Source organism: Chelonoidis abingdonii, chromosome 1 (assembly GCF_003597395.2).
Source record: "Chelonoidis abingdonii isolate Lonesome George chromosome 1, CheloAbing_2.0, whole genome shotgun sequence".
Lineage (NCBI taxonomy): Eukaryota > Metazoa > Chordata > Testudines > Testudinidae > Chelonoidis > Chelonoidis abingdonii.
In genome coordinates this window covers 252,247,915-252,263,390 of record NC_133769.1, presented here as the reverse complement: position 1 = coordinate 252,263,390, position 15,476 = coordinate 252,247,915, and the positions used below count along the sequence as shown (strand labels likewise).

Here is a 15,476-nt window from a genome sequence, read left to right as displayed (position 1 = left end):
TTACCTGCTAATTACCCATTGGAAATCATGAGACAACCTGTCTGATTTGAGACTTGAACAGTTTTTTTTTTTTTCTTGGGAATTGTCTTGGTATCCTCACACCTACAGAAAGAGGTTAACAGTTCCAGCATACCTTGATATCAATTTTTAAGTCTGAAACAACTACTATTCTTAATAATTGATGTAATGTTTTCTTTTCTATGGCTTCTGATTCCTTTTAGAGAGAACATCTAATGAGCTGCTACTGGCAAGGGATGAGACCTGTAATTCTGCGACATGACCCAAGTCGGCCTTATGCTGAGCAGTACAGAATAGACTCTCAGCAGTTCACTAACCTTTATAAACTTGTCTCACCATGGACGTGTGGGGAACACACTCAAATTTTAGCTGAAAGGACATTCCGACTTCTGGATGAAAATATGGACCATCTCATCGAATTCAAAGGATTTGCTAGCTGTTTAGGTAACTACCTTTGTGACAATCCAACTGGCACTTGGGCTGGGCTGGTGGCGGGATGGGATGCAGGGTGGTCTGGCTTCAGTTAGCATGCCAAAGTAAGAAAAGGACATCTTTTTCTTGAGTACAGTTTAACTAATCTCTCTTCTGTACTGATTTCACTTTAAAGTAATCGGAATAATAAGGCAACCTACGAACCTGATTGAAAAATCATATTAAAATGCTTCACGATTCTCAAGCACCAGAAGTTTAATTTTTGTTAGGAAAAACTTTTTGAAGTCGTACCACGTGTAAAATTATCTAAACAGTCTTTTCTATTTGGAGATTACGAAATCCCCTTTTCTCCCGTGTTAGTTTTTTCCCCCTCAGTTAAGAGAGCTGCCTAATATATTTTGTGATTCTTAATTCATTGAGTCTTTATGTAGAGGGCAGAACAGTAGAGAATCTCAGCCCACCTTGGGTCTAGCTTTGGGGGCCTTATTTTTCTCTTACACAGCGACCTCCTGCCTACCCCCCCTTTCCCTATACACAGGCTGTGCTTGGATCCCCAAAATTATAACCTGCCCTGGAGGGAACTAGACTCCTTGCTCCGGTATGCCTGAGATGTAATTAGCGTCTGAATGGCATGAGGCTATGCACCTCCATATCTTGCCAAAGTTGAAACTGCCTTACCTGTAGTGAGGTACCGAATCCAGGATTCAAACATACAGCTCCTCACGTAATGTCTAGAACTGATTTTTGATACAGAGCTGAACCACTATATAACTCTTAACGTGAGCTGATGTGAAGGGTTTTAAAACCCCTTCACAATGTTTTGAGTGAATTAAGCATTAGTACCTTGTCTGCATTGGTTATTTAAATAAAATAGGGGAGCCCTCACTGCTCTGCTTATCCTACGAGACTGTCGTGGAGGTGTATGGGAAGTATTAAGAGGAAAATGAGGGCATGGTTTTGTTCAGCTGTGGCAATGTATAGCCTCTGCTAGGCCACTTTGTATTCTTGTCAATGTTTCTAGATTTGATGTGTTTCATGGTTAGTAATAGTAAGCCCTACACACTAGCTGGTCACTTGCTGGTCTTAAATATTTCATTTTAGTACACTGGCTGGATGTACATATGTTGTACTTAAAGAACTCCTGATTATTTTAAATTGTGGAAGTAAATGTTCTGGTGTACTGTTTATTTTCCTCTTGTAGATGTTATGTGTAATGGAGAAATGAATGAAAAGATAAACCTGTTATACAGGCTGCACATCCCTCCTGGTAAGAAATTTGAAAGGAAAAGATCATCCTCCCTTCCTCTCCCAGTCCCCATAAACAGACACTTTAGGAAGCAGAAGTTGCTGAATGAATATACATGGCTGCCCTCAACTGAGAGGATGTGCACTCTACATTTCTAATGGTGCTAGTTAGTTACAGTTTTTTAAAATTCCAGTCTAAGCTCTTCTTCGCTTAATTTTGAAACTTTTGGGTGTCTTCCTCTAAACAAGGTGGCTTACAGCTGCTCTACTCTGAGATGTCTTGCAATGGATTCTGGGCCTGTTTCCATACGGGAAGTGGTTGTTCTAAGGGGTTGGTACTGTTTTTATTGAAAAGATTTGCTGCATACAGGACTGGTTTGACCTTGCAGAGATACAATCCCAGTCTAACGTGATTAGAGTTTGAGTGATATTTTATACAGTGTGTGAAGCTTTTTGTTAATGTGTTACTCTTGGCAACATTTCCTGCTACTCCATTACAATAAGCTGCTTGTTTTAACACAAACATCAAGTCTGATATAACTAGGCAATGTTTAAATAACAATCACCTGCAAAGATCACCTTTAGCATTAATGCTAGTTTTCTTCCTGAGCTCAGAGGATTAAAATGTGATGAAGCTCTTAGTGATCTTTGACATGGCACATTAATAGCTAACTCTCTCAATGTATTTAATTTTTTTTTGGTAGCACTCACAGAAAATGAGAGAGACAGTCAGTCACCACTAAAGAATCCTTTATTGTCTACTTCGAGGCCACTAGTATTTGGAAAAACAAATGGTATGTGCTGTCATAATTATACTAACATAATTTTATAAATTCGTACATAATAGAGCTGACCAGCTCTAAGTTCATTATTGGTCAAGTTTTTTCTCCTCTCCAGTTTCTGGTTTTTATTTGAATTTGTTGCAATGGACTTAAAACTAATGTTTGTGTTTTTCCCCCACCCAAGGTGATACAGTAGATTACCAGAAGCAACTGAAGCAGATGCTTAAAGATTTAGCCAAAGAGAAGGATACTAAAACTGAAAAAGCAATGCCAAAAATGAGCCAGGTATTTATATAGTGAGGATGTAATTTTAAATAAGGCTGAAAAATTATCCTACAAGACTGTAGGACCTTTTAAAAATGTCTGAGCAAAACTGTGCTGCTCTTTCTAATAGCAGGTACCACAAACAAATCTAAAATTACTCTGTGTACTAGATCCAAAATTTGAACTAATTTGGACACGGTGAAGCTAATCCAAAAGGGCCCTTGACCACCCCACCAGCAACTTTCTTGTAAATTGAAAGCCATGTACCTCCACTGGCTGCAAATACACTAACGTAGTACGGGGAAAGGTAATTTCTCAAATAGCTAGGTCCAAGCCATATCTACATTTTCCACAGGCCAAAACCAACAAGCAGCTAATGCAGATCTCAGATCACTTGTGTTGTGCTTACAGCACTTTGTTTCTAGGTTGACTGAAGATGTCACCCCATCCCAAGGCTAATCACACACTGCCCATTCCCATTAAATCCTAATCTCCCTCCCCAGACACACACACTGTGGAGGCGCTCTCATTCTCTCACTCAGAAATCCAGTCTCCCTCATATTCAGTGAGGAAAGTATTACTAACTGCCAGAGTATGTCCTGGTAACTTTTTTTTTTTTTTGGCACTTTATCAAACAGCTAAAAGTCTTTAAATTTGTAGCAAGAGTTTACAAATGAGGATGCTTCTGCATGGTACTCTAAAATCCCATGTCACCTTATACTTACTGCCCCAACTTTTACAGCTATTGTATTGTATCTGTGATATAATGTGATCAATAATTTGACCTGTTACAATAATTTCCCCTTGCCTATTAGAGGGAATTCATCCAGTTCTGCAAAACCTTGTACAGCATGTTTCACGAAGATCCAGAGGAAAACTCTTTATATCAAGCCATTGCCACTGTGACCACTTTACTACTTCAGATTGGAGAAGTGGGTCAAAGAAGTAGCAGTCTGGGGAGTGGATCAGATGAATTTACTGAGGATGTACAGTCTGAGGCCTCGGCCTCAGCCCAGGCTACTGTTTTTACTGACACTGTGAAGACTACTCATAAAGAGACTCAATCTTTACCGGTGACTGAAGGGAACTGGATTATCTCCTTCGAACAAATTTTAGCATCACTTTTGACTGAACAGTCACTGGTAAATTTCTTTGAAAAGCCTTTAGAACTGAAACCAAAACTGGAGAATGCAAAGCAAAATCAATATTGTCTCAAAACAAATGGAATGAGTGACCAGTCACTAGCTGAACACATGAAACTAAATACACAGTAGCAAAGTTGCCTGAAACTGACTGCACTGAAGTTACACCAAAGCGCCCTGTTGCAAAGGCTGGCTTTTGGTTAGCAGTGGACTGTTTTGTTTGCTCTTCAGTTTGAGAGCATTAAAAGCTAAAGGGGTGTGTAGTTTGTGCTATTGATTTATTAAATATGTTCTTGTTTTGAATGTAAAAGGAAACATCTGTCTGCACTGTGAAGACACTGCAGACCCATTACATATTGGGAGAGCAGAAGCTGGCTCCAGTATTTTGTTAGAGGTTTTTTTTTTTTTTAATTGGGGCAAAACCCTCCTCAGCGACTGTCTGCAGTTTGTTTATGTGGTGGTTTGGGGTTTGTTTTTTTTGGCACTAATCCTGAAGACTTGTTTCAATGCTGGTAATTGAAACTATTTTAATATTTTTGATTGTATTCAGAGCTGTATGTCTTGCTAATGTTAAGTGTACATGGACTGCTTCTGATGTTCTGTGAAAACATGCACTTTCCAATTAAACCTTTTTGTACTGGACTTTACCCTAAGTAGGGGTACTCTATCAACTCTTCAACTAAGGAATACTCAGGAGGTAAGCACAGGACACTCACTCTAACCCCCCTACGTAAAGGGTACTTTTCAAAGTGGGGGAGGGTTTGTAGACCACACTGCACAAGTTACTCTTCATGTTTTTCTAAAAGCACCAGTGAAGATAAGAGACCTAATTTTTTTTTTTAAAAAAGTACCCTTAGCCACCACCCCCCCCACCCCAATAACTGTATGTACACTATTTTTACACCTATACAAATTGCCACAGAGTATTGAACCTGAGGTCCATGTAATTGACTCTCTGGCCTCTGATGGGCAAGAACTAGATGTTTTAGAGGATACAGAGGCTTATATGAGAATCTCCTCCACACTGCACTAGTGATCAGGGGTTAAGCCATGAAGCACAAAATTTGTCTAACTCTGGATATCCCTAAAATAGCAGGATTCAAAAAAGCATGGGGTTAAGTTCTTGGTCTCAACAAATTCCTACATCAGTTTAATTACAGGCTAAGTGAAAAGTCTGTCCCCCTGTTCTTGTTTTAAGATGGGTACAACAAGCTGCTGCTTTACCTTTTCTAATGTAAACAATATAAACACCTTTATAGCAGAAGGATGATAAAAGTAACACCCCAATAAAGCAAGCAGAAATTTCAGATGCCTAGCCACCAAATGCTGATTTGGATATGCTGTAGTTCTTTGAGCATTAAGACACTGCTCAGTAGGATACCTTAGTCAGAATAAGTGTCACTTTTATAACTTTATTGTATTGAAAAGCAGTTTAGTTTTCATCCACATTGACTGTCTGTAGACCTGTAAAAAAAAAAAAAAAAAAAAAAAAGTGAGCAAGATAGTCTTAGAGTAGACATAGATGGACCTAAGGAGATTTTCCAGTTAACCACAAGATTAAGAATGCTGACACCTTCTAAGCTAACTAATAGATATGAGCATTTTTAAAGCAGCAAATAGACTGCCAACCTGAAGGTACAACTTAACTCACATTTAAAAAAAAAATCAAATCTACTAGTGCCACAACATTTAAGACTGAAGTCACAGAATTATTCAGTTTCAACATTAGACTTCTGTCTGTGTGGGTGTGAGAGCAGCAGAAGTAACTGCTGGGCAAGAGAAGCCCCCCTCTTCTTCCTCTGCAGCAGAAATTTAAGAGTAAAGTTCTTTGACAAGAACTAATCTAGCAACATACTAGAACATCCACAGATACCCAAAGAGTCTCCCGGGCAGCAGATGCTTAGGAGGCTTGTCTTTGCCAACCGCCTTGCTCAGAAAACGTGGGATGGAGAAAAGTATGTACACTTACTTTTGAAAGTGGTGACAGGTACATAGGTAACCAGCGTGTATAGTTTGTTGGGTGAATCTTCATCCTCATTGCGTTTTCTGGATAAACGTACACGGATGCGATAGGGAACATTCCTATAATGAAAATAGTGCATAAGTTTATGTAGTTTCATTTTCAATACATTTTACATGAATGCAATTTTAGTCTGTCAAATTTAAGACAGATAATTTTAGTTTCAGTGATATGCAGGTAGCAGATCACCCTTAAACAAAGTGAGTTTGGTATGTAAAATGAGTTCCTGGCTGTTTCAGCCAAGAAAATACAGTAATTCCTCACTTACACTGCTGATCAATTAGGGAACATGCTCCCTTCTAATGTCCTTTGGCAGCCACTTGCTTTGTCCACTGCTTGCAGGAACAGCAGCCCATTGCAGATAGCTGGTAGGGGCTTGTAACTAGGGTGGACCAGCAGCCCCTCATCAGCTTCCCGATCCCCTAATTCCCTGGGCAGCAGCTGTCCCTTCACCTACTGCTATTTGCTGCTCCTCAAGTCTCCTGCTTACCCCATCTTCCACAGAGCTGGGGGGACACACCAGGGCTCAGGACAGAGGGAGCGTGCAGCAACTTTGGTCTCAGCAAGCTGATCTAATTAACAAGGCAGAGTACTTTAAGGGGAAATGCGCATCTCTCTCTCTCTCTCACACACATACCCCCTCCTTCCATTCCTGCTGCCTTGTAGAGTGAGAGTTAAACCTTGAGGGATCAGCCAAGTGCTAGTTCATCATGTAGCAGTAAGGAAAATATCCCACCCTCTGACTCCTCCACCTCAACCAAGCTTCACAATCATCATCACTGTGTACTAGTATTGAATTGTTAGTTTAAAACTTATACTGTGTGTGTGTGTATATATATATATAGTCCTTTGGTGAAAAAAAAACCTCCCCCCCTTCTATTTACGTTAATTCTTATGGGGAAATTGGATTCACTTAACATTGTTTCACTTAAAGTCAAATTTTTCAGGAAGGTAACTACAACATTAAGTCAAGAGTTACTGTAACTAAAAGTAGCAGCCTTACAGCCCTTACCGATCTGGGGTGTTTACACCGTCACTGCCAATTCTGTCCCTGACTGCAGATAAGAGCATTTTTCATAAGCTTCTTAAAGTGAGGAGCTAGGGAGGGCTCTCCCAAGAAGCAACAGTGGGACTATAAAAATGGGAGACATTTGGAAATATGGACAGATCAGTCTGCTCTGAGGAACAAGCACCATTACTGGTGTGCTAGCTAAATATCTGTACAAGTGTTTCCCACGTGACTAACAGTAATACAGGGCAGACAATTAGATGTTAATACATTCTGAACCTGTCATGCTACTCATCAGTACCCGGCCCGGGGAAGCTAATGATCTAACCCGTGGACCAAATTTGGTGATGAATCCTGGTCACATGCCACCTGAGGCATGTTGTGCATATGCTAAGAAAAAGATGCTTGAAGTCTCATCCTTGACAGAGCATAATCACTGTTTTCTAACTGCCTGAGGATCAACAGCTAAACTTGTGTGTTTGAGGGGTTGCAAGATTTATCCAGATACTTATTGTCATCATCTGATGGTAGCAGAACATGTTTTTTTTTTTAAAAAAAGGGGGTATCTGAACATGCCACGTGTAACAAAAGGATAAAACAACAGTTGAAGTCTGAGTGGCCTGTGAGACATTAACTGTATTTAGTCCTTCAAAGCTAGTCCCAGCCTAGTATCCCTGTATATCTTATGTTTGTCATTTTTAGTATGTAACAGTTGAGGAAAGGAGGCAGAAAATGATCCGTCCAAACTTTTTTTGAGGAGAACCTACATCGCTATTGCCCAAAGTATATAGAATTCAAGATTTTGAAACACCCCTGTCATGAGAATCTGATTCTGCAGAGGAATAAGGGTAGAGTGGTGAGGAAGAGATGTGAGTCTACAAACAGACTGATGTGTTAAATCGGGTGGGCAAACTTTTTGGCCTGAGGGCCAGATCAGGTTTCCGAAATTGTATGGCAGGCCGATTAGGGGAGCCAGCTGTAGCTCGGCCCCTGCCCCCTATCCAACCCCCCTGCTTCTCACCCCCTGGAACCCCTGCCCCATCCACCCCTCCCTGTCCCCAACCACCCCTTCTTCCTGACTGCCCCCCTGTTCCCCACCCTGACCACCATCTCAAATTCCCCTACCCTCTATCCAACCCCCGCTCCCTGCCCCCTTACCGCACTGCCTGGAGCACAGCTGTGCCACCTAGAGCACCAGGACAGGCCAGTGCTCTGCCCAGCAAGAGCTCACAGCCCACCACCCAGAGTATTGCACCAGCAGCGCAGTGAGCTGGGGCTATAGGGGAGGGGCCAGGGGCTAGCCTCCTGGGCCAGGAACTCAGGGGCAGGGCAGGAGGGTCCGGCGGGCTGGATGTGGCCCATGGGCTGTAGTTTGCCCACCTCTGTGTTAAGCAGTGCCCTCTGCCCCTCTTTTCTACCAGTTTGCTCCCCAAGGCTGCAGCGAAGACTCTTAGGCCAGGTCTACGCTTGGCGCTGCAGCAACACGTATGGTGAAGACACGCTATGCCGCTGGGGGAGAGCTCTCCCATTGGCATAAAAAACCCACCCCTGGGAGCAGCATTAGTGAAGCTGGCAAGAGAAGCTTTCCTGTCAACATGGCGCTATACACACCTGCATAAGGAGTGGAATATTCACACCCCTGAACAACACAAGTTTTGCTGATATAGGTGTCAGTGTGAGACCCACATTCAGGAAAGAATTTACACATCCTACTCAGCTGCTGCCCAACCTTACTGGTTTTGATGTAAAAAGTTCCCTACCCTAGGTGCCAGTTTCTGCCTTTCAGTATGCACACAATGCTCAGGCAGGCATCCAAGTGCCTGTCTTGACACCTACACCCCAGCATGATTCTCAAACCAGAAGAAAATAGGTAGGTCTTGTCTGCAGGGTCTTATTTAGTAAGTGTGCTCTGAGCACACCTAATTTCACACAAAATGAGGAGGTGGCGAGGAGGCCTTCCTTATAACCTTGAGCCCAGTGACAAGGATACTGAACTGGGGTGTGGGAGACCCCAGTTCAACTCCCTCCAAGCCCTGATGAGTAGAGGATTCCCGAGCAGAGTTTTCCACCTCTCAGACAAGTGCTCTACCACTGAGCACAGGGAATAAAAAATTAAAAACAAGTTTATTTTAAAAAATCTGTCTAAAATTAAATTGATAACCTATATTAAGGCCTAAACAACATACGTACCATTTTAGTATTTAAACGATTGAGTATATTTGCTACCAAGTTTAAAAAAAACCATCAAATCACCAAACTAAGTACCTGGAACCAGATTTTGCATCTATTGCTGTCAAAAAGCAAGGTTAGCCCTTCAGAGAGGGAGTATTTTCTTCATCTCTGTTTCTTGAACTAGTTCAGCTCAAAGACTAGTTCATTAAAAATTGAGTAACTGATTGGGAGCTGAAAAAGCAGGACAGCTTGTTTTCCTCTGCCAGTCTAGTAATAAAAACTGGGTATGAGAGAGTGACCAGAAATAATCAGTTCAATTAATTAACTACAGAGAATTCCTTTGTTTAATAAACACAGTCTTTGTTTTGCTAAACTTTTTTCTTACATATGCACCACATTTAATGTAATTTTATATAAACAATTAAAATGCTGTTTTTTGCATTTAATTGAATTTTAATTTCAATCCAAAGAGCCTGACAAATCGCAAGTAAAAAAAAATTGCGTAAATAAATACATTATTAATCATTTTCTTACATAAAATTAAGAATTTGAAAACATGTAAATTAAGCTATACAGTAGAACAGAGTTATGAACTGCCCAGTTGACTACATACCTCATTTAGAATCAGAAGTATGCAATCAGGCAGCAGCAAAGACTACACATAATACTGTATTGTATTTTTTTTTTAACTACTAAAAATAAAGAGAAAGTTCAAAAAAGATTTCACAAGTAAGGAAACTTTCTGTGCCTGTTTCAATTTAAATTAAGACGGTTAAAAGCAGCATTTTTCTTCTGCAGAGTAAAGATTCAAAGCTGTATTAAGCTAACGTTCAGTTGTAAATTTTTGAAAGAACAACGATAAGGTTTTTGTTTAGAGTTACGAACCTGAAGTGTTCGTAATTCTGAGGTTCCACTGTATAACTGTTTAAATACATGGGTATAGACACAGTAGTTCCTCCCAGTTAAGCAAAATGCAGCACTAAATTTAGTGTAAAGACTATATATAGTTGCAATTTAACATATTTTAACCGTTACCAACCAATGAGAATCACTGTTTCTTTAGGAAAATAACTAAAGAGTACAAATACACCTCTACCCCAATACAATGCAGTCCTCAGGAGACACAAAATCTCACTGTGTTTTATCAAACTTGCTCCACTCCTCCCCGGCACCATCCTTGTTCCCTGACCACCCCCTCCAGAGACCCCCCCCCTCCCTAATCACCCCCAGGACCTCACCACCTACCCAACTCTCCTGTCCCCTGACTGCTCCGACCCCTATCTACCCCCCGCCTCCCAACGAGAGGCACCCATCGGCAGCGGCAGGAAGCAGAGCAATGCGGCCCCATTCCGCTCCACTCCGCCACCACCTAGCCACGGTGCTCCGTTTCCCGCCGTCAGTGAGTGCGGGGAGCTTAGGGAAAGGATGCCCCCCACACTCACGTGCAGCAGGAAGCGGAGCGACACGGCCCTAGCCGTCTTGCTGGGGAAACGTCCTGCACTTACCTGCCTGACGGGAAGTTGAGCGCCACAGCTGGGAGCTGGCAGAGTGGAGCTAGCTGGGGTTGGGCTGCTATGCTTCCCGCCGCCAGTGCGTGCGGGGAGGTTGGGGAAAGGACGCCCTCTGCACTCACTGGCGGCGGGAAGCAGAGTGACACGGTCCCAGCCCGCTCCACTCTGCCAGCTCCCAGCCACAGCGCTCCACTTCCCGCTGGGCAGGTGAGTGCGGGGAGGTTGGGGAAAGGACGCCTCCCATACTCACCGGTGGCGGGAAGCAGAGTGCTGCGGCTGGAAGCTGGTGAAGTGGAACAGGCTGGGGCCAGGCTGCTCTGCTTCCGACACTGCTGGTGAGGGGTAGAGGGGATCCCTTCCCCCAACCCCCCTCCCCTGAGTGACACAGCTGGGGCCAGTGTTAGGGAAGCAGAGTGGGCTGCTCCTGGCCCCCTGCTAATCCCCCAGGCCACGCTGGGACTGTGGGGGCCCCAAAAGTGCCCTTCCACAGCTCCTGCCCCCCAGACCCTGCGGGGGGGGGGGGGCAGTCCCTGACTGCCCCCGAGACCCTCTGCCCCTTATCGAACCCCTCAGCCCCGGCCTGGTCCGGCACCCTTAATTCGCTGCTCAGAGCAGTGTGTCAGAGCTTTACCATGTTATATGCGAACCTGCGTTATATTGGGTTGTGTTATATCGGGGTAGAGGTGCACAAAACACTTAATTATTTAAATCAATCCACTCTGCTAGAGTCATTTGGCCCTACTTAATTACAAAGTAGAATGACTTCAAGAGTGATTGAGGGAGCCCTACATTAGAATATCACATAGTCCACTGGTTAGGGCACTCACTTGAGAAGTGGGGAACCCATGTTCAAATCCTCTCAGCAGAAAGAAGGGGAACTGAACTAGTGTTTCCCAAATCTGGGTATCTAGCCGCCTGGCCAAAGATTATAAAGGAGGCCTAATTCCCCCCCACCTTGTGTGAAGAGGGAGTTCTCAGCTGTATTTCGCAAACAGAGACAGGAACCTCCTCTGCAGCCCAGACCTAGCCAGGAGAAGGGCAGGGTTTTCAACACAGCCCTCTAGTAGGCATCTCCTGTTGGCTAGTTTAGGTGGCTCCCTGCCTAGAGTACTGGCTTGTGTGGATCCCATTCTCAGGTGTCCCTCTTTCTCCCCATTCACTGTCTAGGTGCCTAACCCAAGGTTTGTGGCTTCCAGTAATTTTCTAAGAAGCTAAACCCCTTTGTGGATTTGGGCCCTAAGCCCAAGATCTCACCCAACCACTTATAATACCAGAAAGGAAACATCTGCAAGCGAAAGGCAAATATTGGTGAACAGAAGAGATATTTAGAGATTCTCCCACGTGTGTTTGTGAAATTCTTCCTCCCCTACCCATGATTAAAGCCCCTGGGACATACCTTATCCCTTTGGCCCAGACTGCTTTGTTCAATCTGGTGTCAATGCGTACATCAGGAGTACCCATCTCCTTCATTGCAAATTTACGGATCTCCTTGAGAGCACGGGGGGCGCGTTTCTTGAATCCCCTGAGAACAGAGAAAACGGTTATCTAGCTAATCTTTAATAAATATCTCTAGCACTGGAAACTTGCCATGGATCTAGCCAGACTGTCATTCCATAAGCCAAAAAGTTTTGTTAGACTATGCTAATCTTATTGTTGTTGCAACAACTGCATCTTGTCTCAAAAATCAGTAAGTTATTTCTAGATACAGATATGTAATAAGCAACAAAGAGTCTTGTGGCACCTTAGAGACTAACATGCATAGCGTGGGTGAATACCCATTTCATCAGACCCAAGTGGGGATTCACCCATGAAAGCTTATGCTTCAATACATCTGTTAGTCTATAAGGTGCCACAGGACTCTTTGTTGCTTTTTACAGATCCAGATTAACACGGCTACCCCTCTGAGATGTGTAATAATGTACATACAATTTCAATAAAATTTCACTACAACAAGCCTGTTGTACTAACTGGCTCCAAGGGCTTATTTCAAGTTGCCCCTTGGATGAGATTTTTAAACTAAGGTAGCACAGCACCTATCAAAGCACTATTTGTATATTGCTGACAGATTAACATCTAATGCTAGGAGTCAGTGGGGAAAGAGAGGTTAGGAGAAAGATGGCAGGAAGACTAAACAAGAAGAAGACACAAACAGTATTTCAGACCAAGTACCTCCTGGTAGTGAGAGAGAAAAAAAAGCAGCCTCAAAAAAGTAAATAAAATGAAATAAATTTATAGAATCAGAAAGTAGAAAGAACAAAAGGAACTGACTGAATCACCAGAGGAAAAAACCCAGTGTATGACCCCCTTCCAACTTCTGTATAAAAGTAATGACATTTATCAATTATCTTCCACTTAGTAGAAAAACTTCTCTCATCTGATACTTGCCTATTATGGGCTCCTTAAAATTTATAAAACTAAACTCAAGTTAAAAAGTCTCTCCCCCACTGGAATCTAACTCTGTATCCACAGGCAGCTCCCAAGTGAAATGATAGAGCTCCTGTACAAGTCTTCACTCTCTATAAACTCGATAGCAGTGTGCTAAACCTAGGGAAAATCATGTAAAGTGAGAAAAATGTCCTGAGAACTGCATTCGCCAGAAACCATAATCAGGCCTTGATGCTGCAATTGGATCTGCACAGGTCTACATGCAGGTGCAGAACTGAGACCTAATATATCCCATCACACTGAAATCAGCATCTTTGATGACAATCATCCACTGCCAACAGGTAGAAAGCTTAGGGTTTCCAAACACCAGCTACCATAAGCAGGTAAAGTAAGGTCAACTTTATCGGGACAAACAAGGCATGAAAAATGCCACTCACACGCCATGGATCCGTTTGTGAATGTTGATGGTATATTCCCTAGTCACCACCTCATTGATAGCAGATCTCCCCTTCTTCTTTTCTCCACCTTTCTTTGCTGGAGCCATCTGTGCAACACTGAAAATCACGGACATGTCCAACTCAGTGCGGGCCTTTCCATCAAGTCATCTCTAACCCTTTCCCCCTCACACATTAGGGTTTCTACAGTCACAAATCTAGTTCAGCTTAATCCACCTTTTATAGAGCACTAGCCTTGCAGGTTTCAAAACGTGCAGCTTCAGTGTTACAACTCCATCATTCCCCCCTCCCCCGGCCCTACAGCAAGGCGCTGCACCAGGCCTCAGTTTGCTTACCCCTTCCCCCCCTCCATGCTCACATGACACCCCAAAAGCACAAAACCAGGTTTTCACACTTAGCTCCAGCTTTCGGGGCACTCGGGAAAACCCCTTGGCCCTGCCCTCAAAACCTGGGGCAAACCCTAGAGATGCCTCCTTCTGCTAAACAAGCACCCGCACCTCTCCCATACGCCCTATGCAAGGCCTGGGTCCAGCCCCGTGCGGGCCCCTGTGCCCACAGCCCCTCTCCCCCTTTCCCCACCCCAGCCCCTGTGCCCCCACCAGTCTCCTCCCCTCCCCCCGCAGCCCAGGCCCGGGGCCCTGTGCCCATCCCCCTCGCCCCAGGCCGGCAATACCCGGTGCCCCGGGCGCGGGGTCCCCTCGCCACTCGGGCCGGGCGGGGCCCGGGATCCGGCGGGACCCGACGAGACGGATGGCGGCGGATGGGCGACCGGGCCCCGCAACGAGCCACTCACCCGGCCCGGGCACAGGTCGGAAAGAAAGGCGCGGGGGATTCTGGGACGAACCAAACCGGAGGGGGCGGGGGGAAGCGAGGAGCACGTCCGGGTTGGGGGACGGCGGGACTGCGCCTGCGCGGCTCGGAGAGGCCGAGACAGGTGGTTGCAGGGGGTAGGGGCTCGGGATCGGGCGCTGCCTGGGGGAGTTGCTGGGCAACCCGGCAACCCTACAATAACAAACCCGCCGCCAACGCCCCGTGTACCCCGGGGCGGGCTTAAAGCGCGAGGGGTTGATGGACGCTTGGTCCGTGTCCGAGGGGCCGCGTCTGTGGGCGAGGCGGGTGCGGGTCCGAGCCTTTCCCTCTAACCGCGGGAGCGGATCGTCTCGTGCCGCCTGCTGGGTGCAGCTCTGGGGCTGTAAACAAATCACCGTGAGACTTCCGCAAAACAGCCAAAAGTGGGAGCTGATAGAACTCAAGAGTCTAGCAATGCACCGTCCTAACCCTACAAAGTAACCCAGTGTCCTAACCCTGCAACCCTACAGTAACCCAGTGCAACAAGCCAGCAACCCTACAGTCACCCAGTTCACTCTCTCAGCAACCCTACAGTAACAACACTGCACTACAGCACTCTGAGAATAGTAGGGCTATGTTATAGACTACAGCTTACCTCAGTCTAGCTGTGTACAATAAATCATCCCACAGTAATAAACCTAACACAGCATAACTATCCTACAGTTAACATAGCACAGCCTGAGTGCTGTATAATATCAGCTGTACAACCCTAAAATAATAAAACAGTGCAGCATGGTGACCCAGTGTAGTGTAGCATTTTTACAGTAATAACCCAGTTTAGGCCAACAATGGTAACCCAATACAGCATGACTGACCACAGTAACAACCCATCCTGCATTATAGCCTTATAACAATAAGCCAGAGCACTGTGCCTGCTCTGAAATAAACCACTGCAGTGCGACAGAGAGCCCTAAAGCAGTAAATTGGCATAGCATGTTACAGTTCAAAATGGGGCTGGGATATGCAGAAGTGAGCCCGACAGAGTTTGAGAAAGGATGGACATTGGCCCTCAATCTATTCTTATGAGCATCATATTCCAGTATAACAATTAACTGGAAATCAAGCATGGCAAGTTTATTGTTTCCTCCTGTAAGCTACTGTTTTTTGCCCCTGGCTATACGATTCCGACAAACAAGATTATTGACTGCAGAAATGAACTGGTTGAGGGGAATATTGAGAGTTTCAAGACCAG

The 15,476-nt window shown here is 44.5% G+C and overlaps 2 protein-coding genes across 5 annotated transcripts in view; one reads left to right on the top strand and one right to left on the bottom strand.

Annotated features, from left to right (window-relative positions):
- The window catches only part of TBC1D8 (TBC1 domain family member 8), an 86,475-nt gene extending 81,950 nt beyond the window's left edge, over positions 1 to 4,525 (top strand). For 2 of the 4 annotated variants that reach the window (XM_032793923.2, XM_032793922.2), the window contains exons 16-20: positions 222 to 462; positions 1,652 to 1,717; positions 2,400 to 2,489; positions 2,662 to 2,762; positions 3,557 to 4,525. In XM_032793923.2, coding sequence (XP_032649814.1) covers positions 222 to 462; positions 1,652 to 1,717; positions 2,400 to 2,489; positions 2,662 to 2,762; positions 3,557 to 4,015 — 957 coding nt within the window. In that variant the 3' untranslated portion in view covers positions 4,016 to 4,525. The remainder of the gene's footprint in view (positions 1 to 221; positions 463 to 1,651; positions 1,718 to 2,399; positions 2,490 to 2,661; positions 2,763 to 3,556) is intronic. The other 2 variants (XM_075061196.1, XM_032793924.2) reach the window with 2 other exon arrangements.
- A 750-nt stretch (positions 4,526 to 5,275) lies between these two features.
- Positions 5,276 to 14,192, bottom strand: RPL31 (ribosomal protein L31). The gene is made up of 5 exons (XM_032793932.2): positions 14,109 to 14,192; positions 13,418 to 13,524; positions 11,992 to 12,117; positions 5,853 to 5,965; positions 5,276 to 5,347 (listed from the first exon to the last, which is right to left on the bottom strand). The coding sequence occupies exons 2-5, from the start codon at positions 13,522 to 13,524 to the stop codon at positions 5,316 to 5,318; spliced, it is 378 nt and encodes a 125-aa protein (XP_032649823.1). The 5' UTR covers positions 14,109 to 14,192; the 3' UTR covers positions 5,276 to 5,315.
- Between the last annotated feature and the right edge of the window lie 1,284 nt (positions 14,193 to 15,476).